General features: G+C 42.5%; 1 protein-coding gene across 1 annotated transcript; it reads right to left on the bottom strand.

Moving 5' to 3' along the window:
• Nucleotides 1-3,898: 3,898 nt before the first annotated feature.
• On the bottom strand, nt 3,899-25,276 carry LOC110502579 (bcl-2-like protein 11). The gene is made up of 4 exons (XM_036960171.1): nt 24,900-25,276; nt 22,717-23,081; nt 20,857-20,990; nt 3,899-6,831 (listed from the first exon to the last, which is right to left on the bottom strand). The coding sequence occupies exons 1-4, from the start codon at nt 24,905-24,907 to the stop codon at nt 6,703-6,705; spliced, it is 636 nt and encodes a 211-aa protein (XP_036816066.1). The 5' UTR covers nt 24,908-25,276; the 3' UTR covers nt 3,899-6,702.
• Nucleotides 25,277-25,669: the final 393 nt, after the last annotated feature.

Here is a 25,669-nt window from a genome sequence, read left to right as displayed (position 1 = left end):
GCCACAGTGTCTCCTGACCCCTCCTGTCTCAGCCTCCAGTATTTATGCTGCAGTAGTTTATGTGTCGGGGGCTAGGGTCAGTTTGTTATATCTGGAGTACTTCTCCTGTCCTAATCGGTGTCCTGTGTGAATCTAAGTGTGCATTCTCTAATTCTCTCCTTCTCTCTTTCTTTCTCTCTCTCGGAGGACCTGAGCCCTAGGACCATGCCCCAGGACTACCTGACATGATGACTCCTTGCTGTCCCCAGTCCACCTGGCCGTGCTGCTGCTCCAGTTTCAACTGTTCTGCCTTATTATTATTCGACCATGCTGGTCATTTATGAACATTTGAACATCTTGGCCATGTTCTGTTATAATCTCCACCCGGCACAGCCAGAAGAGGACTGGCCACCCCACACAGCCTGGTTCCTCTCTAGGTTTCTTCCTAGGTTTTGGCCTTTCTAGGGAGTTTTTCCTAGCCACCGTGCTTCTACGCCTGCATTGCTTGCTGTTTGGGGTTTTAGGCTGGGTTTCTGTACAGCACTTTGAGATATCAGCTGATGTACGAAGGGCTATATAAATACATTTGATTTGATTTGAGTTACCGTTTGGTGTAGCACAGAGAATTACCTACCTTCACCACCTTGGGCGGCCCGTCAGGAAGTCCAGGACCCAATTGCACAGGGCGGGGTTAAGACCCATGGCCTCAAGCTTAATGATGAGCTTTGAGGGTACTATGGTGTTGAATGCTGAGATATAGATGGAACTAGAAGCACAAGCATTTCGCTATGCTCGCAATAACAACTGCTAACCAGGTGTCTGTGACCAATAAAATGTGATTTGATTTGAGCCTTTAAGACTCTTCCTGGTACTGCACGTCTCCTGCAAAGACATGGTTGTGGTGTTAGCATTTTACACTTTTTGTGGAAGGGACGTAGAGCAACACGCCTTTGTTGGTAAAGGTGTTAACCGAATGGGACGGCTAGCATATTGTTTAGGGACAATGAGGGGACATTGGGAGCTGCTTTTGAGAGGAAAGATCAGTCAACAAATTGAATGGGCTGGGGGGGGGGGGCAAAAAAGGTGTGAAAAGTCTTAGGAGGGCAGTTCTTACACAACAATTGTTGTGTATGGGAGACTGCGGAGAATTGTCACCTCAATCAAATCAAATCAAATCAAATCGTTCTCATACAGAACAATACATTTACTGTCTAACCACAACACAACACTGCACAACACTGCACAACCCTTCCTCATCTCAAAGTACTGTCTGTAAACTTCCCCCAGCCCATTGACTTTCACAGATCATTCTTGTCAATAGTAGCCCTTTGCAGGGGATTTTTGTAGGCATGTCTATGCATTATGTTTTAAGAATCTGCAGAGAGAAGAATGAGGTGGTTGTGTCTTGATTTTATAGATTTTAATGTCACTTGCTGGTTTCTGTCCCACAATCTTGTTGTGCTCCATAACCGCAAGCTGTTTCTGCTCCCTCATGCTTGTGTACCCACAAATTCCACCCCTTTGAGGTATTTTTAAGCAGGGCACTGTGTAATGACTCCAGATAACCTGAGTTTTACAAAGACAAAAGGTAAAAGAGAAGAGGGGTAGACTAAATGAATTACATGTTCTGGAAGGTTCTCAGGCTACCTCTAACCATTTGTAACCAATATTCCCTCTAAACAGCTCTCCCTGGACTGAACTTCACTCAACTTTCTAGTTTTCCGCTTTAGTTAATACTATCAACATTTCCCTCTACTGTGTGAATTGTGATCGGCCCGTCAGGAAGTCCAGGACCCATTTTCACAGGGCGGGGTTGAGACCCAGGGCCTCAAGCTAAATGATGAGCTTGGAGGGTACTATGGTGTTGATGAGTTGAAAACACATAAACACACGCACAAGTGAAAAAACACACACTAGATTAACCAGGACTCGTGAAGATGCCCTTGTTCTGTGTTGGATCTTCTTTTATGTGTCTGAGCCATACGAATCTCATGCATGCAAGGACACACACACACACACACACACACACACACACACACACACACACACACACACACACACACACACACACACACACACACACACACACACACACACACACACACACACACACACACACACACACACACACACACACACACACACACACACACACACACACACACACACACACACACACACACCCCTCTCGGGAGGTCAACTCCAGCTGCTGACGTGTCAAGAAGAAAGGAGAGAAGGAAAAAAAACGATTTAATCTTGTGATTATCAAAGGGACGAGTGATGAGCTCAAAGAAACTACTAAACATTTCTAAAAATTCATTACATTTTCAAAAGGGGGGGGGGCATAAAGGGAAGACACTAAAGTTAAGTTCAACATGAGTCTCACATGAAGTATTTCAAAGCACTCAACAGAGGAAGAGATTTGACTGGGGTCTCTGACCACAGTATCCTAAACACGTTGCCTCTTGGCTTTAGCGCAGAGAGGTAAAAACAGACTCTGATTAGATACAGAAAGATTTTCACTGTGCATTTCAAGCTGTAGAGGCTGTCATTGAAAATCAGCCATCTCTAAAAGCCTATGACTGTGAAATAGCACCACTGTGCTATACCAATACACTACAAATGGCATTGTTTCTAGTAATCTCAAATTCAGTCAATTAGCATTTGAATTTCTAATCCTGTAGACATTCTCATTCTGTATTAGATAAAAATCCCATGTGCTATGAGTTCTTCCGCCTGAGGTGAAATTAAGGGAATATGCCATTGAGCCAGTATCCCTGTCACAAGAGAAACACTGAAAGTGTTGTGGGATGACCTGAACAGATAATGGATACTAATTCATTTGCTCTTCCTAGAGATTACACAGTGCTATGTCCTGTGTATACCACTGAATCCAGCAAGTGAAGAACTGAATAAGAAATAAAATAGTATTGTATATAAGTGCGCTATGCACTTGTTTGATTTATCATAGGGCTGATATAGTTGGGTCTTTAGGGATCCTTCAAGTAGTAGTCCACCACTTTGGGTATTCCACTGAGTCAGTGGTGAAGAGGGTGGGATTCAGGGCTCAGTTTGGATCTCTACAAAGCTCAAATAGTCAGCTCGTCTGTTTTGGATAAAGACAATGGCTGTCTGCTATTAGGCTGTGAAACTCAAGTTAATGTAAACTCTCACCAAGCAGCTGAACATTAATAATACTTAGCTGAAATATATTGTGGGGTCATCATGCTCGAATTCAGACACATGCTCAAGTGTGTGTGTGTGATAGAGAGAAGGAGTTCAGATCGTTCTTGATTCATTTGACTCATCTTACAATTCTTACGCAAGTTTCAACCGAATGTTTACACCTCAGGCTGAATAAATACCTACCCACCGTACTGTCCTCTCAATAGTTTACCTTGCCACTAAGTGGATAAAAGGTTTTCTCTATATGAATACTGGAATTCACCCTGGACTGTGCACAGTCACATGGGGCTTAGTGTAGCAGCCACTGACTGGCTGAATACGGGATGTATAATTATCTCAGGCTGTTTTTGCCAAGCTAGGGAAGGTACCGTACTTTCCATGTCCTGCAGATGATCAGAGATAAGCGTGGCGGCCACACAGAGGAAGAGAGTCCTCTTTTGCACAGATACACAAATGGTCTTTTCAATTTTCACTTGAACCCAAAAAGTCATTTTTGAGAATGTACTTACTGTATGACACTTACATAAATAAAGACATGTTAATGAAAGTTTGCACTAAAGATATTTCGCCACACATTTTTCTTTGGTCAAACTTTCTATGAACTGCCTGTGATTAATTCCATTATGACTGCAATATGAGTGGTTCTAGTTATAGAACAATGACAGGGGCTTACTAACTTATCATTAAAAAGAATGTGGTTTAATCAACAATGAAAGAAGATTCCAGAAACACATTTTTAAAAAGATGAAAAAAAGCTTTATACAGGCACAGCATTATGCACAATTTAAATCACAACCTTAAAACATTTCAGTGCAAAAAAAACTGAAAGAAATTTACATTTTGCTACAAATGTACTGGGTCCTGTGAGTCAGATAAATCAGTTTATGTCAGTCTGCGCTCAGTGCAAAAAGGGTCCTGAACAGACAGAATTCTGGGACAGTAATCATAGTGCAAGAGGGACACACCTGCACTTCCTCCACCAAGATGACACTGGTTGAAATTCATGGCTCTTGCTAAGGACAACTTGGGAATGTTGCGGATCAAAATTAAGTTATTGTATGTGTCTGGGAAAAATGCTATTTCTATCTATGGTCTGGTCTCTACCCATTAAGAAGTATGGACAGTATGGACTATGCTGTCACTCAATGGATTGATATCTAGAGTACATGGAACCATTGGCTGACTGTCTGAGAAGTTTCCATATCAGTTTCAGAAGGTGAAAATTCAGCTTTCAGTTGTTCTCTTGGAAAGCCACTAGACTCGACTACACCCTTCTGAGATACACAACTTTGAAATGAGGTCTTTGGTTTCATTTGACAACACCAAAAAAGAAAAGACAATACAATATATAAAATACATGGCCGAGCAGTACAATTTTGGTACAAAGAAGAACATGACGGAATGATACGCTTCTCAATAAAAATTTGGTTTGCAGATAATTTCATCAACTAATACCTTACATTTTGTCTACATGATTGGCAATTTTTTTTGTTTTTTTTAAATAAAAAATTCTAAAAGGCAGATGTTTGGCAATTAAAACCTCTAATGAGCTGTAAGTGCTATGTTATGTTAAAGATAGGCTTTTATCAGCACATTTTATACCGTTAACATTTAATTCCATGGATAACATTTATTGAACTGTGGGTGTGAAATGAATTTTCAAATCAAATACTGTCAGACTGACAAATATGAGGCAATGGAATCAAAAGGGTGGCCAAGGCAGTTGGACTGAACCACGCCTATACTGTACTATACAATAAGATCTAACCAGCAAAATTACAGTGTAATCCATCTTTGGCTCACACAAGAGGACACATAACATTTCCAACCAACCCATGGTGCACAATGTGGTAACATGTAACATTCAAAGTAATCCTACTTCAATTTTTGTTTTTCCTTAAAGGCCCAATGCATCTGTTTTTATCTCAATATCAAATAATTTCTGGGTAACAATTAAGCAAGTGCCTTACTGTAATAGTTTTCCATTAAAACTGTAAAAAGGAAACAAAAATAGCCTTTTAGCAAAAACTATTTCTCTAGCAATAATTTTGTTAGGACTGTTGGAGTGGTCTGAGTATGTAATCTGAAAACTAACTGTTATTGGCAAAGAGGTTGGAACTCTTTGTTATTGGTATATATTAACTTATACTGCCTCAAATTCTTTCACACTTTTAAAGGGATAGTTTCATCAAAACACAGGAAAAACAGGATTTTGACTGCACTGGGCCTTAAAAAACCCATTCATACTACCACAGATCAGAAATACAACACATTTTCAAGAATTTGGATATAGATCCTTCCAGGTTGTTGGGTGGTTTTTATCCCTGTCTATCGATCTCAGTTCTCAACCACTGCAAGTCATCCCATCCATTAAAACCTGTATTGAACCCATTGGCTCTCTCTGCCTGTTCCTCTGGCTAATGTTAGCTCATGGCTCTCCATTGACAAAGCCCTGCTCCCCTGGTGCTCAGAGTTTGGTTCTCTTCCAGCAAAGCTTCTATGAGCATTTAATGACCTGGCAGCGCTGTGAAGGACTTGGCCGGGCCAACATGAGTGTCAGCTGGGCTATGAAAGCCCCGACAACAGCCTGTCCAAGCTAAATGCTAAATGATAACAGCAATTATGTTTGACATCTGAAAAGGGGCAGGGTTAAACAAGTGAGACAACAGTAAAATAAGTTGTTTCAAGAACTTACATTATTTGCCCTAATTCATGTACTTTAATTTAATTAAATATGATTATTTTAGGCATTGTATTTGCTATCAATGTTTTTAGCTGTTGTTGTTCTTACAATTACTACTAACATCCTTGCTATTGTACTGAATATGTTTGGAAAGAAAATACATTTAAAAAATGGTGCTTACAAATAATTTCCTATTTAATATTAAGATTTAAATGTCTGGGTCAATGGAAGCGGCCGTGGAACTGGTTGCATCAAATTAGAATTGCAGATGATGTTTGGATGAGGAAAGGAAACCGTGAGAAGCCATGAGAACCCGGAGGAACAGGCACCGCGCAGACTCGACACATCTGACCATGGGCAAACTCACAAACAAATGAAATACAGAGGTGAAAAAGAAATAGCTGCAAGAAAAATAAAACAGCTTAGTAAAAAAGCGAGAAACTGTACAAGGCACATGTAACCTCCACAAAGCATTATCCACATGGCATTATCCCTGTGAGTGCTCTGCAACAGGACACTCCATCTTTGGTGGTTTGATTAGGCTCAGCTTTCCAAATCTGAGCAGTTTCCTGCAAAATTCCAGTTGTTGTAGAATTCCCAAAGAAAGTATTCTCCAAAGCTGTACAAATTCCCTATTCCAACTTATCCTGGATCAGGGAATCTTGAGCCAATTCAAGGTTAAAAACTATCAAGACACATTTGTATAGGTCCACATATGCAGGAGGATCCATTCTGAAAATGTAGCATTTTATATAATCACATATGTACAGGGTCTTTTGACAGAATTCTCCCAGGTGCTACAGTATGTGACTGCTGGGTGCTGCAGGAATGGGATTGAGGCTTCTGTCTACCCATCATCTTCTCTGCAAGATGATCTGTAATAGTCGTCCAATCAGGAGCCCCATCCACAGTAGGAAGGCGGGCTCTTGGTGCATCTCCTGCAGGTTTGCCTGGGCAACTTGACCGTTTCTGCCAGCAGGGCGCTGTGGAGGACACAGCGAAAAGAGCCCTGTTACATACACATACCCCTGTATACATAACCACTAAACATATACACAAACATACAGGATAAAGCATTCAACATATTGCCATAACACATAGCGTAATAGTGCCATTCACCTGACAACCATAATGACCCGTGCTGTGTGTGGAACGCAGACACCAGAGGTTTGCTGACAATAATGGCTATGGACATGGCTGAATTCAACTGTGGTCAGTGTGCCAGTCCTTTCATGAGGGGTAAATTCTCGTCATCACACACATGCAGCCCTACAAACACAGGAATCAGGCCAACACAACTTGTTCCTGACATCCTGGTCCAATTCAATCCAAACCCTTGGTCCCTCTCCAGGTGTTAGGACCAGTGGGTTCACTTCACACTCAGACAAGAGGCCCAGACAAATACATATACTGTTCTTACATGTGTTTGTGCTCCTGTGATACAGTACCATGATGTGTTTGTGCTCCTGTGATACAGTACCATGATGTGTTTGTGCTCCTGTGATACAGTACCATGATGTGTTTGTGCTCCTGTGATACAGTACCATGATGTGTTTGTGCTCCTGTGATACAGTACCATGAAGTGTTTGTATACGAATGAGTTTGGTAATGATGTGTACACAGCATTGAATTAAAGAAGCACAATTAAGCATTAAAGTGTGGAACCAACAGGACCCTGAACAGCTTCAACCCCCATGCCATAAAACTGCTAATTAACCAAATAGCTACACAGACTTTCTGCATTGACCCTTTTAGCACTAACTCTTTTGACTCATCGCGTATGCTACTGCCACTGCTTATTATCTATCCTGTTGCCTAGTCACTTTACCCCTATCTATATGTACATATCTACCTCAATTAACTCGTACCCCTGCACATCGACTCGGTACTGTTACCCCATGTCTATAGCCAAGTTATCATTACTCATTGTGCATTTATTCCTCATATTATTATCTTTCAATTATTTGTATATTTTTCTCTCAGCATTGTTGTGAAGGGCCCATAAGTAAGTATTCCACTGTTAGTCTACACCTGTTGTTTACCAAGCATGTGACAAATAAAATGTGATTTTATTTAAATGAGCAACCACTTTAACTGTATTTACCCTCTCAATTGAGGGTTAATGTTCTGCTCTTCTGATCTTTGTGTCAACACTGCTATGTTGGTCAGAGGCCCTGCAAACGACCACACTAGTCCTACAGCCTTGGGCTGAAGAGAACCCTAACATACCAGGTTTACGACATGAGTGATATCTCTTAATGAGCAATACAATGCAGCAGCAGTGTCATAAAGGCCATTCTATTAGGGCAGCTACTTCAGCTCCAATGGAAACAGCACTTCATGAACTAAACACAAATAGGGACATTTTTACTGTGAGGTGAATGGAGAGATTAGGGAAGAGATTGAGACATTCTATTTGGTCTTCAGTGGTGCACTTGGACATGGCCAGGTCATGGTATCCTAATAATGAGGGATGGATGGACTACTCCCCTCACAGACAATTACCTCTGCAGACTTGGCATAGTGGAGGTGAAAACAGGTGGCTGTCTTGGCCAGGCCAGCACTTTGGCCTGAGGCCACTAGTTTGGCAGGGCTTTTGCGATAAGCGCTGAGCATTTCCCCTGTGGCCCTTTGGCAGAGGGGACGGAGGAAGCGTGATTCATTTTACAAGTATAAAATGAAGAGAAAACACCAAGTCTGAGTTATACTTTTCCCTTAGTCCCTCGAGGTGAAAAAAAACAACTGTTTCTTACAGGAACTGTGCTGAAGTATGACTTGGGCATTGCTCCATTAGTGAATCACTGCAGGTGTGTGGATTCAGAGCAGCTTGGCAGGTAACCATACCATGCAGACATTGTAAACCAGCCCTGTGCCTCAGGTATTCTGCTCTCAACAAAAGGATTTTAGGAACAAATGCAAGAGGAATATCAATGCTTGGTTTTACACTAAATGAGTTGTGCCAAGAACCACAGAAACCTGGAGTGACTGTGAATAGTGTCTGAGGAAACAGGTGATGAGGAAGTGAACTTAAATTGAGGTGCATTAACTCCTCTGTGAGATAGACTTAGAGCAGGACTGGCAACCTTGTAAGACCCCATTCTCCTTCAGGCCAAACATGATGAGTTCATTAGAGAATTGACAGATCGAAGGTTTGGCTAGATGTAAATTATGGTTCCGAAAGACTTAACAAAAACTTAAAACAAGCTGTTGAAAGGTTGTTTGATTAGAACATATCCTCATTCGAAGTTTAGGACTATTTAACAATGTGTGAAACAAATACTGTATGTTCCTATGGTAAAGAGATTTTAAAGAATGAGATGGAAAGAGGAATGACTTCTATACTTGCTGTAAGCTCTACAAATGAAACACATGCTGCCATTCCAGGCAGTGGTTTCAACAGTGTAAACACAGACTTGTATCCTGAGATTTGGCCATTGAGGCTGAGGGTAAAACCTCTCTGGTGTGTATTATAGTATCATGACTACATGTTGCATTTTGCATGGCATTATATAGTACAGTACACACAGTATGTAATCACATGCCACTTCACACCCCGATGCATGCAACATGAGAGGGAGGCATAAGGCAAATCAACAGGTGAATGATCCCTTTAATAGTATGTTATTAGCTGGGGGGAGCGTACAGTAGAAAACATATTCCAATATTACTTTCAAAGACTTTCAGCTATATCACACATAGCTTAAACGGAGTTAGTGTGTATTGTACTTGTTAGTTTCCTTTAAAACATTTATCTTTCCCTTTAAGATTCATGTTTTTTCCCCCTTAAAAGTTAGATCAATTTCTATTTCCCTTTAAGAATAATGTTAATACCCAAATTCACTAAATACACACACTGAACGTTTTACACCGATAACCAGCAAATTGGTACAATGTTGCAAACCATTAACACTTAAACCATGTCTCAAGTATGATGGATCAGGGTCTGAGTATTCAGTTGTTTCTGTGCCCAAAATGTGTTGTGGCATGCCGGCATCACACACAGACTGACTAATCTCTCCCTCTGATAATTGATCTGGGGTGAGAGAACGCAGAGTGCAGCACCACATGCAAGCAAAACAAAGAAGCCATTACTTACAAGACCAGAAGAACACTGAAAAACAATTCGACCAAATTGGGAGAGCAGACAGAATTTGGAAGAGACAACATGAAATTAAAGTGACTCGCTAATACGTTCACAGATGTCTGCCTGAGGAAAAACAACGTTGTCACTGAAACACTCAATGCTACTCAGCTTGTGCTTTTATTTGATCAAAACAAGGTATTACACAGCTGCTTAAAATAGTTTCCAAACAGACAAACTTCTCTCTCCCTCTTTCTATAAGAGAAAGACTGCAGGTCCTAAGCCAAAATAACCTTGCATCACATATAAGATGGGGTGTCACCACTTTCTGAGGGAAATCACTTTAAAAAAAAAAAACCCATTTAAAAACAGAATAGAAACTCAACAAAGAAGTCAGCTGCCATGTAAATTGCTCAGATAATTTGAGTGGCAAAATGCAGACATTAGTTCTCTTAGAATACAACATGTTTCTGTGGCCAGACACCTGCTTTGCATTAGCAGGGTGCTTGTCCTTTTTGCTTCACGCTACTATCTGCCATATCTACCACTGGAGAGACGTCTCACCAGACCTGGGCTCAAATAGTACTTGGATTTCTTTCAAATACTTTAGCTGTACTTTATTGAGCAGGCCTGGTGCAATGGAACCAATGGAATAGTCCCAAAAATGAAAACCCTGCACATCTGCCAGTCTGGGAAGGTTCAGTTAAACGCTCAGAGTATCAGAGGAGTGCCCTGAATTAAAAGCCTCCTTTTTCAGTCCACAGGACAGAGCACCTTCACATGCAAAGTTAACTTCACAGCATTGCCACCACTAAACACACACGCAAGCAACACCAGAACCAGATGAAGAGAGTATGGAGACACCCAAACCCACAACACACCCAAAGACTTAACAGTGGACCAACTCCACTTAAAAGTTCTTTCCAGTGCCTCTCACAAAGCATGACAACCGCTAGAGCCCTGGGTTCAAACTCACACTGGGAGAAAGAGCCGGTCAAAGAGCAGGTCCGGAGGGCCAGGCTGGACTGAGTGGGTCTCCATGGCGCTGGCTGAATGAGGCCTGTAAAGGCGGACCTGTGGATAATTAGAGACCACAGTGGGCTCTCTGAGAGCCTTAACCACAGGGTAGGAATAATGAAGCTGAGCAGTCACGTAGCCCTGCCATGCTGCAGCACAACCACTCACTCACTAACCATCTGCCCAGTCACTATAACCTGACCCTTCCTCCTCTGAGCTCTCTAACCCGAAAACTTGATCTTGATTGCGCACTCAGACAGCCAGAGTATTTTCCATAATGGCTATTAGGCAGAGAAGGAGGGGTGTGTGTGTGTCTGTGTGTGTGTGTGTGTAATAGCAAAACAAAATCAGGTCATCCCGAGAATAATGTAGGTCACTGGTCAGTTGCGTGGGTGGCCAGAGGCCATAGAGACAATCCGAAGTGAGAACTGGGAAGTCTGACAAATGACAGAAGTTTTTTAAATTCACCTTAGGTGACACCTGAAAACACACAAACGCTTTGTTTACAAGGAAATAACTTACTAGCCAGGAGAAACTACCTCTGATCCAGATACAAGCATTATGACAGTTATTGGCAGTTGAAAACGTATACATAAAGCCAGATGAAACACCTGAATTTGTCAGTAACACACAACCTGTATATAGGGTGCCTTTGGAAAATATTCAGACCCCTTGACTTTTCCATATTTTGTTACGTTACAGCCGTATTCCAAAATGGATTAAATAAATACAAATCCTCAGCAATCTACACACAATACCCCATAACAACAAAGTGAAAACAGGTTTTTAGAAAACAGGTTTTTAGTGCCAAGCTTATTTACATAAGTATTCAGACCCTAAATTGAGGTCAGGTGCATCCTGTTTCCATTGATCATCCTTGAAATGTTTATACAACTTGATTAGAGTCCACCTGTGGTAAATTCAATTGATTGGACATGATTTGGAAAGGCACACACCCGTCTATATGAGGTCCCACAGTTGACAGTGCATGTCAGAGCAAAAAACCAAGCCATGAGGTCGAATGAATTGTCCGTAGAGCTCCGTGACAGGATTGTGTCAAGGCACAGATCTGGGGAAGGGTACCAAAAAGATTCTGCAGCATTGAAGGTCACCAAGAACGCAGTGGCCTCCATCAATCTTAAATTGAAGAAGTTTGGAACCACTAAGACTCTTTCTAGAGCTGGCCACCCGGCCAAACTGAGCAATCAGGGGAGAAGGGCCTTGGTCAGGGAGGTGGCCAAGAACTCAATGGTCACTCTGACAGAGCTCTAGAGTTCCTCTATGGACATGGGAGAACCTTCCAGAAGGACAACCATCTCTGCAGCACTCCACCATTCAGGCCTTAATGGTCGAGTGGCCAAAAGGCACCTAAAGACTCTCAGACCATGGGAAACAAGATTCTCCGGTCTGGGGAAACAAAGATATAACTGGCACCATCCCTACGGAGAAACATGGTGGTGGCAGCATCATGCTGTGGGGATGTTTTTCAGAGGCAGGTACTGGGAGACTAGTCAGGGTGGAGGAAAAGATGAATGGAGCAAAGTACAGAGAGATCTTTATGACAACCTACTCCAGAGCGCTCAGGACCTCAGACTGGGGCGAAGATTCACCTTCCAACAGGACAACAACCCTAAGCACACAGCCAAGGCAATGCAGGAGTGGCTTCGGGACAAGTCTTTGAATGTCCACGAGTGGCCCAGCCAGAGCCCAGACCTGAACCCGATCGAAGATCTATGAAGACCTTAAAATAGTTGTGCAGCAACGCTCCCCATCCAACCTGACAGAGCTTGAGAGGATCTGCAGAGAACAATGGGAGAAAACTCCCCAAATAAAGGTGTGCCAAGCTTGTCGAGTCATACCCAAGAAGACTCGAGGCTGAAATCGATGCCAAAGGTGCTTCAAAAAAGTACTGAGTAAAGGGTCTGAATACTTACAGTGGGGCAAAAAAGTATTTAGTCAGCCACCAATTGTGCAAGTTCTCCCACTTAAAAAGATGAGAGAGGCCTGTAATTTTCATCATAGGCACACTTCAACTATGACAGACAAAATGAGAAAAAAAATCCTGAAAATCACATTGTAGGATTTTTAATGAATTTATTTGCAAATTGTGGTGGAAAATAAGTATTTGGTCACCTACAAGCAAGCAAGATTTCTGGATCTCACAGACCTGTAACTTCTTCTTTAAGAGGCTGCTCTGTCCTCCACTCGTTACCTGTATTAATGGCACCGGTTTGAACTTGATATCAGTATAAAATATCTGTCCACAACCTCAAACAGTCACACTCCAAACTCCACTATGGCCAAGACCAAAGAGCTGTCAAAGGACACCAGAAACAAAATTGTAGACCTGCACCAGGCTGGGAAGACTGAATCTGCAATAGGTAAGCAGCTTGGTTTGAAGAAATCAACTGTGGGAGCAATTATTAGGAAATGGAAGACATACAAGACCAATGATAATCTCCCTCGATCTGGGGCTCCACGCAAGTCTCACAATGATCACAAGAACGGTGAGCAAAAATCCCAGAACCACACGGGGGGACCTAGTGAATGACCTGCAGAGAGCTGGGACCAAAGTAACAAAGCTTACCATCAGTAACACACTACGCCGCCAGGGACTCAAATCCTGCAGTGCCAGACGTGTCCCCCTGCTTAAGCCAGTACATGTCCAGGCCAGTCTGAAGTTTGCTAGAGAGCATTTGGATGATCCAGAAGAAGATTGGGAGAATGTCATATGGTCAGATGAAACCAAATTAGAACTTTTTGGTAAAAACTCAACTCGTCGTGTTTGGAGGACAAAGAATGCTGAGTTGCATCCAAAGAACACCATACCTACTGTGAAGCATGGGGGTGGAAACATCATGCTCTGTGGCCTAGCCAGTCTCCAGATCTCAACCCCATAGAAAATCTTTGGAGGGAGTTAAAAGTCTGTGTTGCCCAGCAAGAGGAGATCTGCATGGAGGAATTGGCCAAAATACCAGCAACAGTGTGTGAAAACCTTGTGAAGACTTACAGAAAACGTTTGACCTCTATCATTGGGTATATACAAAGGGTATATAACAGTTTTGAGATAAACTTTTGTTATTGACCAAATACTTATTTTCCACCATAATTTGCAAATAAATAAATTAAAAATCCTACAATGTGATTTTCTGGATTTTTTTCCCTCATTTTTTCTGTCATAGTTGAAGTGTACCTATGATGAAAATAACAGGCCTCTCTCATCTTTTTAAGTGGGAGAACGTGCACAAATGGTGGCTGACTAAATACTTTTTTGCCCCACTGTATGTAAATGTGATATTTCAGTTTTAGATTTTTCCTAAATTTGCTACAATTTCTAAAAACCTGTTTTTGCTTTGTCTTTATGCGGTATTGTGTGTAGATTGATTCAATAGTTTTTTTCCCTCATCAATTTTAGAATAAGGCTGTAACCTAACAAAATGTGGAAAAAGTCAAGGGGTTTGAATACTTTCCGAAGGCAGTATAGTTATTTAATAGACATTTGAGACAGATAGGAGACATATGTCACCCGTTTCAGGAAACTAGGCCTGTCGCGGGTCACTACTTCACAGGAGAGCCATTTGAACGTAAAAAAAATGTTTTTAATCAAAAATGCGTTTTTTGGGCATAAATACCTTCTCGAACATGTGAACTTTCAAGTGCCTTAATATCAAACTTGTATGCCATCTGTAAATATGTAAGACATTGTTAAATTACGAGCTTAGTTGGTTTAGTCACAGAAAAAGCCAGCAACCATGATTGGCTGAGATAATGAGTGGGCTGGACATGCCGAGAGATGAATTTGGATTGGTCTGCCATATAGCACGCTTCTGTATATTTGAGCTGGTCAGTATGTCTAGGTAATCCTGTCTAATGCTGCATTTAAAAAAATATATTGCGTAGTAAAACTGCATTAGCGGAATTCGAGTATGATAGCTAAGGAGATGGAGAAAAGACCTGTCTTCGGATTACATCTGCAAACTAAGGGCAACCATGGCATCCGTGACATCCGCCACTTCCGGCGCCGACAGAGATGGCCGCCTCGCTTCGCGTTCCTAGGAAACTATGCAGTGTTTTGTTTTTTTACGTGTTATTTCTTACATTAGTACCCCAGGTCATCTTAGGTTTCATTACATACAGTCGAGAAGAACTACTGAATATAAGATCAGCGTCAACTCACCATCAGTACGACCAAGAATATGTTTTTCGCGACGCGGATCCTGTGTTCTGCCTTTCACCCAGGACAACGGAATGGATCCCATGCAGCGACCCAAAAAAACGACTCCGAAAAAGAGGGAAACGAGGCGGTCTTCTGGTCAGACTCCGGAGACGGGCACATCGTGCACCACTCCCTAGCATCCTTCTCGCCAATGTCCAGTCTCTTGACAACAAGGTTGATGAAATCCGAGCAAGGGTAGCATTCCAGAGGGACATCAGAGACTGTAACGTTCTTTGCTTCACGGAAACATGGCTCACTGGAGAGACGCTATCGGGGGCGGTGCAGCCAGCGGGTTTCTCCACGCATCGCGCCGACAGAAACAAACATCTTTCTGGTAAGAAGAGGGGCGGGGGCGTATGCTTTATGGCTAACGAGACATGGTGTGATGAAAGAAACATACAGGAACTCAAATCCTTCTGCAACCAGGGGTGGAAAAACCTTGGATCATTCTTACTCTAACTTCCGCGACGCATATAAGGCCCTGCCCCGCCCTCCTTTCGGAAAAGCTGACCACGACTCCATTTTGTTGATCCCTGCCTACAGACAGAAACTAAAACAAGAGGCTCCCACGCTGAGGTCTGTCCAACGCTGGTCCGACCAAGCTGACTCCACACTCCAAGACTGCTTCCATCACGTGGACTGGGACATGTTTCGTATTGCGTCAGATAACAATATTGACGAATACGCTGATTCGGTGTGCGAGTTCATTAGAACGTGCGTTGAAGATGCCGTTCCCATAGCAACGATTAAAACGTTCCCTAACCAGAAACTGTGGATTGATGGCAGCATTCGCGTGAAACTGAAAGCGCGAACCACTGCTTTTAATCAGGGCAAGGTGACTGGTAACATGACCGAATACAAACAGTGCAGCTATTCCCTCCGCAAGGCTATCAAACAAGCTAAGCGTCAGTACAGAGACAAAGTAGAATCTCAATTCAACGGCTCAGACACAAGAGGCATGTGGCAGGGTCTACAGTCAATCACGGACTACAAGAAGAAATCCAGCCCAGTCACGGACCAGGATGTCCTGCTCCCAGGCAGACTAAATAACTTTTTTGCCCGCTTTGAGGACAATACAGTGCCACTGACACGGCCTGCAACGAAAACATGCGGACTCTCCTTCACTGCAGCCGAGGTGAGTAAGACATTTAAACGTGTTAACCCTCGCAAGGCTGCAGGCCCAGACGGCATCCCCAGCCGCGCCCTCAGAGCATGCGCAGACCAGCTGGCCGGTGTGTTTACGGACATATTCAATCAATCCCTATACCCGTCTGCTGTTCCAACATGCTTCAAGAGGGCCACCATTGTTCCTGTTCCCAAGAAAGCTAAGTTAACTGAGCCAAACGACTACCGCCCCGTAGCACTCACTTCCGTCATCATGAAGTGCTTTGAGAGACTAGTCAAGGACCATATCACCTCCACCCTACCCGACACCCTAGACCCACTCCAATTTGCTTACCGCCCAAATAGGTCCACAGACGATGCAATCTCAACCACACTGCACACTGCCCTAACCCATCTGGACAAGAGGAATACCTATGTGAGAATGCTGTTCATCGACTACAGCTCGGCATTCAACACCATAGTACCCTCCAAGCTCGTCATCAAGCTCGAGACCCTGGGTCTCGACCCCGCCCTGTGCAACTGGGTACTGGACTTCCTGACGGGCCGCCCCCAGGTGGTGAGGGTAGGCAACAACATCTCCACCCCGCTGATCCTCAACACTGGGGCCCCACAAGGGTGCGTTCTGAGCCCTCTCCTGTACTCCCTGTTCACCCACAACTGCGTGGCCACGCACGCCTCCAACTCAATCATCAAGTTTGCGGACGACACAACAGTGGTAGGCTTGATTACCAACAACGACGAGACGGCCTACAGGGAGGAGGTGAGGGCCCTCGGAGTGTGGTGTAAGGAAAATAACATAACACTCAACGTCAACAAAACTAAGGAGATGATTGTGGACTTCAGGAAACAGCAGAGGGAACACCCCCCTACCCACATCGATGGAACAGTAGTGGAGAGGGTAGCAAGTTTTAAGTTCCTCGGCATACACATCACAGACAAACTGAATTGGTCCACTCACACAGACAGCATCGTGAAGAAGGCGCAGCAGCGCCTCTTCAACCTCAGGAGGCTGAAGAAATTTGGTTTGTCACCAAAAGCACTCACAAACTTCTACAGATGCACAATCGAGAGCATCCTGGCGGGCTGTATCACCGCCTGGTACGGCAACTGCTCCGCCCACAACCGTAAGGCTCTCCAGAGGGTAGTGAGGTCTGCACAACGCATCACCGGGGGCAAACTACCTGCCCTCCAGGACACCTACACCACCCGATGTTACAGGAAGGCCATAAAGATCATCAAGGACATCAACCACCCGAGCCACTGCGTGTTCACCCCGCTATCATCCAGAAGGCGAGGTCAGTACAGGTGCATCAAAGCTGGGACCGAGAGACTGAAAAACAGCTTCTATCTCAAGGCCATCAGACTGTTAAACAGCCACCACTAACATTGAGTGGCTGCTGCCAACACACTGACACTGACTCAACTCCAGCCACTTTAATAATGGGAATTGATGGGAAATGATGTAAATATATCACTAGCCACTTTAAACAATGCTACCTTATATAATGTTACTTACCCTACATTATTCATCTCATATGCATACGTATATACTGTACTCTATATCAACGACTGCATCCTTATGTAATACATGTATCACTAGCCACTTTAACTATGCCACTTTGTTTACATACTCACCTCATGTATGTACTGTACTCGATACCATCTACTGTATCCTGCCTATGCTGCTCTGTACCATCACTCATTCATATATCCTTATGTACATATTCTTTATCCCCTTATACACAGTGTAAGACAGTAGTTTTGGAATTGTTAGTTAGATTACTTTTTGGTTATTACTGCATTGTCGGAACTAGAAGCACAAGCATTTCGCTACACTCGCATTAACATCTGCTAACCATGTGTATGTGACAAATAGCATTTGATTTGATTTGTCTACGGGTAAGATAGTCTAGCTAGCTACATTTTCAGATATAACACATTTCTAGTTTTGACATAAAGATTTTTCATTTCAAGTTAAAGTGTACTGTTAGCTAACATTGAACCTGGTTGGTTAGCTACCTGCAGATTCATGTCGTTTAGTAACGTCATGAGTTGGGATTATGGTTCATTGTTTAGCAAGCTAGCTAGCTACATGTCTTAACAAAATACTCCACTATGCAAGTATACATTTCAATAGAATGTCATTGCAAGAACTGTTGATAGATGTTAATGTTATCTGGTAAATTCACTCTGGCTATCTACTCCGATTTCAGACCACAGTTAAGATAGTCTAGCGAGGTACATTTTCAGATATTACACATTTCTCATTTTGACAAAGTATTTTCATTTCAAGTTAAAGTGTACTGTTAGCTAGCTAGCTAACGTTACGTGTATGATCTTATTATTCATACCTCAGAATAATTTTATTGGCTAGTTATAACCTAATGTTAGCTAGCTAACATTGAACCTGGTTACTTAGTTACCTGCAGATTCATGCAGGGTAGTAACATCATGAGTTGGGATTATGGTTCATTGTTTAGTTAGCTAGCTATCTGTCTTAACAAAAGACTCCACTATGCTAGTAGCCATGTCGGATGCGTTCATAAATTCAGTCTGGCCATTCTACACTCTTGTCTGAGTGTGCCAGAGCACAGAATAACGATGATGAATTACCGAACGCTAAAAACCCATTGAATATTGCCGGTGTCAGTAAACGTCTGCAAAAAGTGTAATTCATTTGTTGACAGCAGCACAGTTACAGTCACCAACGCTTGAGAACAACCATAACATGAGAACAGCCTAACCAGTTCTGCGAGGGTGAGTAAAATGGTCAGAGTTTGGGTGGGGGCTAAAGCTTAAAGGGTGTGAATGATGCTGAATGGGTGTAGACAAAGAAGAGCTCTCCAGTAGATAACAAAATATTCAAACACCATTTTCTTAAAAGTGAGGTTTCAAGTTCATCAACTTTCAAAGCAGAATTACGTTCCCATTGTTCCTCAAATGCAGTGTATTTGTAGCTCTGTGTCTCTGCTTTTATCCAAAGTAAAAAACACAATTTCAAATTTTGCTACATAAGACCGAATCAAGGCGGTCGGTCACATATGAGACAACTCTAGATTCTAGACAGAGACAGTCTTGCAGAATCCCTCACTCTGATGTCAACCAAACACCTGAGACCAAAACACGGAACATTGAACACAACATGTTCTGCTTTTTATTGGGCTCATTGTTCTCAAAATACATACTAGCCAATACTAGCCTCTAGCCAATACAGTACCACACACACACAAACAAGCCCTGTTCTGTTCTACAATGTGTGTTAAGTCTGAATCACAGCCTCATTTGTTGAAAGGTGTATAAATATTTATTTCTCCTCAGACGTCTCCTCAGAGGCCTTTAGTAACACAACATTTACCTCACGGCAAATCCTCACACACTCATTTGAAAGAAATGTGTCTTCAGTTAATCTTTTTGGTTATACAGACAAACTGTCCGCCTTTATGGGTACCAAGCAGTGACTCTTGGGGATGGTGATGAGGAAAACACATCATAACATTCTTCAGATGCAAAGATACACAATGTCCACGACAAGAAAATCCTGGTGTTATGAGCTGGCAAGAAAAACGTATTTCATTTCAGCCAATTAAAGTCTGCTCAGATGGAGAGTGACAAGAATGGAACATGGGAGAAAACTCTCCATAGTGTAAACAAAATATTTTCTCCAAAAATGAACACAACAAGCCTTGAGTATTAGTGTTCAAGTGTACGAGTTACACAATAAACCAGGAAACTGATAACCCAGGGTAATATGAATCACCAACTTGTTTAAGGTACAAAGACATGACATTATACTGTAGATAAACAGCTGACTGATTAATCACCATACTCACATACAAGCTACTGTACAATGTTGCAATAGCAGTTGCACAGATTTGCCTTTATCTTGCCTTCTGCACTATGCACCACAATTGCAATGTGGCTATTGGATCTGTCCTGTATCTATTATAAATAATGTTATAAAAACAGAGAGCCCTCAGCACATAAGAAATTACAGCACAGAATGCGTCTATGCTAGGTCAAGGACACAAAGAAAGTATGGAAGCGTGAAATAATTTAGAATGGCAAATGTTGAGCTGAGCACCTTATCAGCACCATTTGATACAGTGCAGTCCTTGATATGGTTTGTAAATAAGGTGATGCAACCTCCAGAAATGTACTGTGCAAGTAGCAAGAGAAGAAAAAAAACACATGGCAGCAGAGGCATTTTGTTCACCAGCGCTGCCATGATTTTGGCAGCAGCTCTGAGACAACACTTAAATTATTGACACTATCTAATGGGAAGATTAACTTTCCCCTGCGCTGCAGTGACACCTGTGATTATCAAGTCCCTGATATAATCATTTTTTTGCAGTGCCTATGTAGCATATTTCTACCCCCTGGATATTGAAGCTACCCATTCCCTGAAGAGGGTCCTTTAATTAAATGCTAACACCCCCAAAATGTTGCATCTTCAGGATATAAGGGGCATTATCATCCTCATCATCACTTATCTTTGGCTCCTCCAACCCTGTATGTGTATATACAGTAGTAGGTTACAAGACTCAGTGCTGGTGTGGTGTACCTACTCACCCCATGTATGAAGTGATCGTTAAACTCATCTCCAATGCGCTGAAGCTCCTGGCCAATCAGTGTCTCTGGCCACATGTCCCCTGCAGTTGGCGGTGGCCGTGGTCTATAGGAGTGGAGGAGGTTGGGCCACGCGTCTGGTGGACAAAGAGCAAGTGGCTGTCAGAACTCATTAGAACACAATCTAGTAACAAAGACCAAGCTACAGCATTACTAAGAAAAGGCCAGTTTGACACTTCGCAGACATGCCAAGTGGTTCCTATAGTGTGGTTAAGTTGTCAATATGAATGTGTTCTGATCTCTTTCTATGACTCACAGGTGTCATGAAACATATGTCTAATATTTCTCACATCCCTCAGGGGCCCTGTAATATCAGTGGAACCATATGTTAATGTGGAACCACTTCACTTTACTTACTTTACTGCAAGTGGCCTGGTATAATGTTTTTATATCACTGTCATAAAAGAGACATAACAATAACACAGCACAGAGACAATTCATGACATGCATCATGCATCACCACAACATTTCCTAAGATAAGTGTAGGACTGGTATTATGAAATGTGGCATTCTGTTATATTATGACAACCTTATGACTGAGTTATAAAGGATATTTGTTAAGAATTTGTCAAAATCCCATTTAAGTCACCAAAGGCATTATGCCCCGAGAAGATATAAAACCACAGCTGTGGTGTTTTACATGTGCGCTAGGATCACTCATATCTGATAGTCAGAAAGTAATTTCTCCACAGCATCTGTCTCCCTCAGGCCATAACATACATATGGTAGAACTAAAACTGGAGAACATTTGTTAATCTCCACAAACATACTATTCAGACTATCTAAAGAACTGGATTTGAGTTGGGGCCAGTTCACTGACTTCCCAAGATCAGAGATAGAACAGTTGTTGTTCTCTACCCCATTAAGAGTAGCCTCTGGGATTAGAGATGTGGTGAAACACTACAGATAGAGATTTATCTGTCCCTTATATCAGCCGGCTCCTAAGGAGAATGAACGAAGAGGAATCCCTGTCTGCTGCTGACAAAAGACAGAGGTCTATTTTGACTGGCCTATACTCAAACTCGCTACATGTGGCCTTTGCAACACTGAGCGCAAATAAAAGGACACAAGTGAATCAGGCTGCTCAATCACATCTATTATGCACTGTGCCTGTTTGTCCCTGTGTATTTCCTTTAGCTTGTCTTCTATGGCCACTAGCTTTGTCAGGGAATGTTATTGAGGTTGAGTGTAAATCTGTGTGCACACGCACAGGTGCCTTTAACACAGATATGCACGCGCATGTTTTGCTATGACGTGCACACACACACACCCTGTCTGAGCCCAGGTGGATCCTTGGTGGCTTATGACACAACTCAGTAAACAGAGGACAGATACTGTTCTTTAGAAACTTCCTGCTGAGGTTGAATCCAACTGTTGGCTCATGGTCACGCAATTCTGTTGGCTGGACACTTGCAGATATGGTAAAGACTACGATACTGAAGTAAATATGACAATAGACATTACAAACCGTCCAAGGAACAATAGCATGCAATAACCCAAGACGCATCCTTGCGTAAAAGCGCCCAATCCCCCCCCCCCCCCCCCCCCCCCCCCCCCATATCAGTGAACACACTACAAAACCAATGGTCCTTAATACTTGGAATAGACAGACAATGTCGTGAACTGGTGTGGGTTAAGAGTTCAAAACAAAGTGCACCTTCCGATTGACACAGGGGCATGGCACATATCATTATTTGCGCGTCAATGATTTATCATGTACACCATGCCATGCAGCTGCCCAGCGCGGGCTGGATAGTGAGTAACAACATTTATTTGTGCGACACAAGCAAGGGTGTGCCTTACCATAATCTCGATTGGTCTCCTGTGCTTGAGACATGCGCTGCAGTGCGTGAGTCATGACTTGGCTAGATGGGCTCGGAGTCTGTGTCGATTTATCTTTCAATAGCGGGGAGCTTGGAATAGAATCGCTGTCGAACGAAAAATATCCACTGGATGACCTGGACAGTGTTCTGAACAACGGCGACCTCGACTGGAAACCAAGCAGACTATTCGGCATCATTATTCCTCCCCGTGACTGCTGCTCCCCTTCGCTGAACTGGGGGTTGTCAGTCGGTTCGGCACCAGAGGCTGCTCCGCCACCGGGATTCAATTCTCCGTATTTCCCTCTCTCAATTAGGATGGTCGAGCCATTGGACTGATTTTGTCGTCTGTAGGATAGATCAAGTATCAGAGTTAGGCTGTTTTTATTATTTTGTCGGTGCAATGTCATTATTTGCTGGAGATTTGCTCTTGTGGACTCAAAGTCTAAACAGTCATACTTTATAGAATGTATAGGCTAATAAAACAGAGCGCGCATGACTAAATATCCCGCCGGGTCGAGTCAAGTTGTTGACTCGGCTGTTACTTCTTCCTCTCCACGTAGGCCTATATCCATTATTTGTTTGGACAGAAGTGCCGATTCCAGCATTTTTAGCAGGGGGAAACAGTTGGCATGAAGTTATGAGCCGTAGTAACTGCGTCACAGCCCCATCTCCAAGCCAAGTTAACTTCTTCTATCTGAAATGAAAGTTGTGAATAGCATATTGTGCATCCCCAAGACAAATCTAGTTATAGTCATGTTTTCGAAATTAATCTGATCGTTACTTGGAAAAATGTATTGCATACTCGAATTGGTTCAAAATTACGCATGGAGGATCTCTAGCGCATGAAGGATCGCAGGCAGCGTACACTCTTTCTCTATTAGGCCTATAGTCTACCTGTCGGCTTTATAATACTATAATACTTCATAATACTTTCAGTAGTCTATTATATCATAAATACTTACTCATATCAAATAAATTCAGAGTTAAATCGAATGCCATATTTGAGAGACAACGAAAACGCAGTCACACCGACGAACAATAGAGTCACGCAGTTTGTTGCTTGAGTGTCGGCAGACTCGGCACACATTCTACCAACATGTGTTGAAAGAAGACCTGATTGGATTAATGCCTCTTTGACTGACGGGCGAAAAAACGGCATCCAAAATCATAGGCTAGCGGCCAACTGGTCCATTATCGCCACCCACAGGTTGCAGCAGTAGCCTCTCTCGTTTAACTTTGTCTTGAAATTGGAAACACAATTCGGCCCCTCGCCTTCACTGAATCACCCGAGAACAGGAGCCCCATTGTCGTGCAATTTCAAGAGGTAGCACATTAACTACTGGATAGACTGAGAAGAGCGAAGATAGGTTAATGTGGAAAACAAAAGGAAACAAAACAATCAGGTGCCTGCTTTTCTCTCATTCCTATCCCCCCCAAACGGCCCTATAGGCATATTATAGACACCATCGCTTTGGAACCAACAGGGCTACACAACATAGGCTAAATCCAGGCAGTCGTGGGAAAAAAACGCATATATATATATATATATATATATATATATATATATATATATACGTATTTGAGCCCCCATATATATATACATGGTATTTTTTATTATATTCAATACCAATCCCACTAGGCACAGACGTCAATTCAACGTTGGTTCACTGTCATATCATTGAAATTATGTGGAAATAACGTTGTTCCAACCAGTGTGTGCCCAGTGGAAATGCGTAGGCTAGTGTTTCAAGCGTTACTATTATGGAAATAATAGGCTACTACAGATAATCAGGAACGACGGACATCTGTTAAAACATAATTCTCCCACGCTAAACCGTTGTGCAGACACCGGAGGGACTTAATCAAAAAAATAACTTTCTCCGGCGTGCGCCGTGAGCCGAATACAACACTTTTGTTTCATTAAATAAACACATGAATAGCCTATTTGATATGGTAGCCTACAAAATAAATGCATTTAGACTAGACAGTATAATGATCTAAAAACGAGTAATTCGGCCTATGGGGCTATGTTGGGTAGTGAAGTCTAAAGTTGGGAGAGCGGCGGTGCGATTTTCTGTTATATTGTTCATTCTTAGTCTTCTGAAATTATAGCTATCAAAAACATCAAAGCATGCTATTTCCTTATGTTTATTTTGCACTCACCTGGACATGTCCTAAACAGCTTCAGTAGCGCGACATAACAGTTGTTAATAACGGTAAAATATCTGAATATCCGCTTTTGAACTTCTTACATACGCTCTAAACGCAAAAGTTTAGAGTCCAATGCCTTTTTAATCAGAAAACTACGATGTCAACATCGAAAGAATAGTGGTTCCGCCTTGTAAAAACAGATCCCCTACAAAATATACGTTGCTTGAAGGAGGGGGGAAAGCGTTCGACTCTTTTGTCTCCGGGGTGGATATCTCAGCTCAGCTGAGGATACTTCCTTGCTGTAGCAGTTCACTCGCGATTGATATAAAAAGTTGAAGCGTCTGGTCTGAGTCGAGAGTGGGATGACGCCTGTATACTATCCTCCGCCTCTGACCCGCCTACTCTTGCACTGGGTGGGATCTAAGCCTCGTTTCAAAGCATCCCTTCAAGTGTCCAGATAAACCTCTCTCTCCCCCCCCTCTCTCTCTGTAGGAGAACCGTTTACAATACTGTAGTACTAGTACATCAGCCTACCAAATTCAGAGGGGCAACTTCAGCTATCAAGATCCTATACCTAGCAATATTTAATTTGTGTCAGAGAAATTATGAGGAGGATATTTTTCTATTAAAATAACAACTTCCAGTAGATGATAATACATTTCAGACAAACATTGTTTAATAGATGATCTACTTTAAGAATAATTGGCTTTTTCTAGAGTAATTTAGTACACGTATTTGAGCCCCTAAAATAGTTATTGCATTGGTTCATCACGCTTTTGCCC

This window comes from Oncorhynchus mykiss, chromosome 23, assembly GCF_013265735.2.
Source record: "Oncorhynchus mykiss isolate Arlee chromosome 23, USDA_OmykA_1.1, whole genome shotgun sequence".
NCBI classification, from domain to species: Eukaryota; Metazoa; Chordata; class Actinopteri; order Salmoniformes; family Salmonidae; genus Oncorhynchus; species Oncorhynchus mykiss.
The sequence above is the reverse complement of the archived record's forward strand: the minus strand, read 5'-3'. Positions and strand labels throughout refer to the sequence as shown.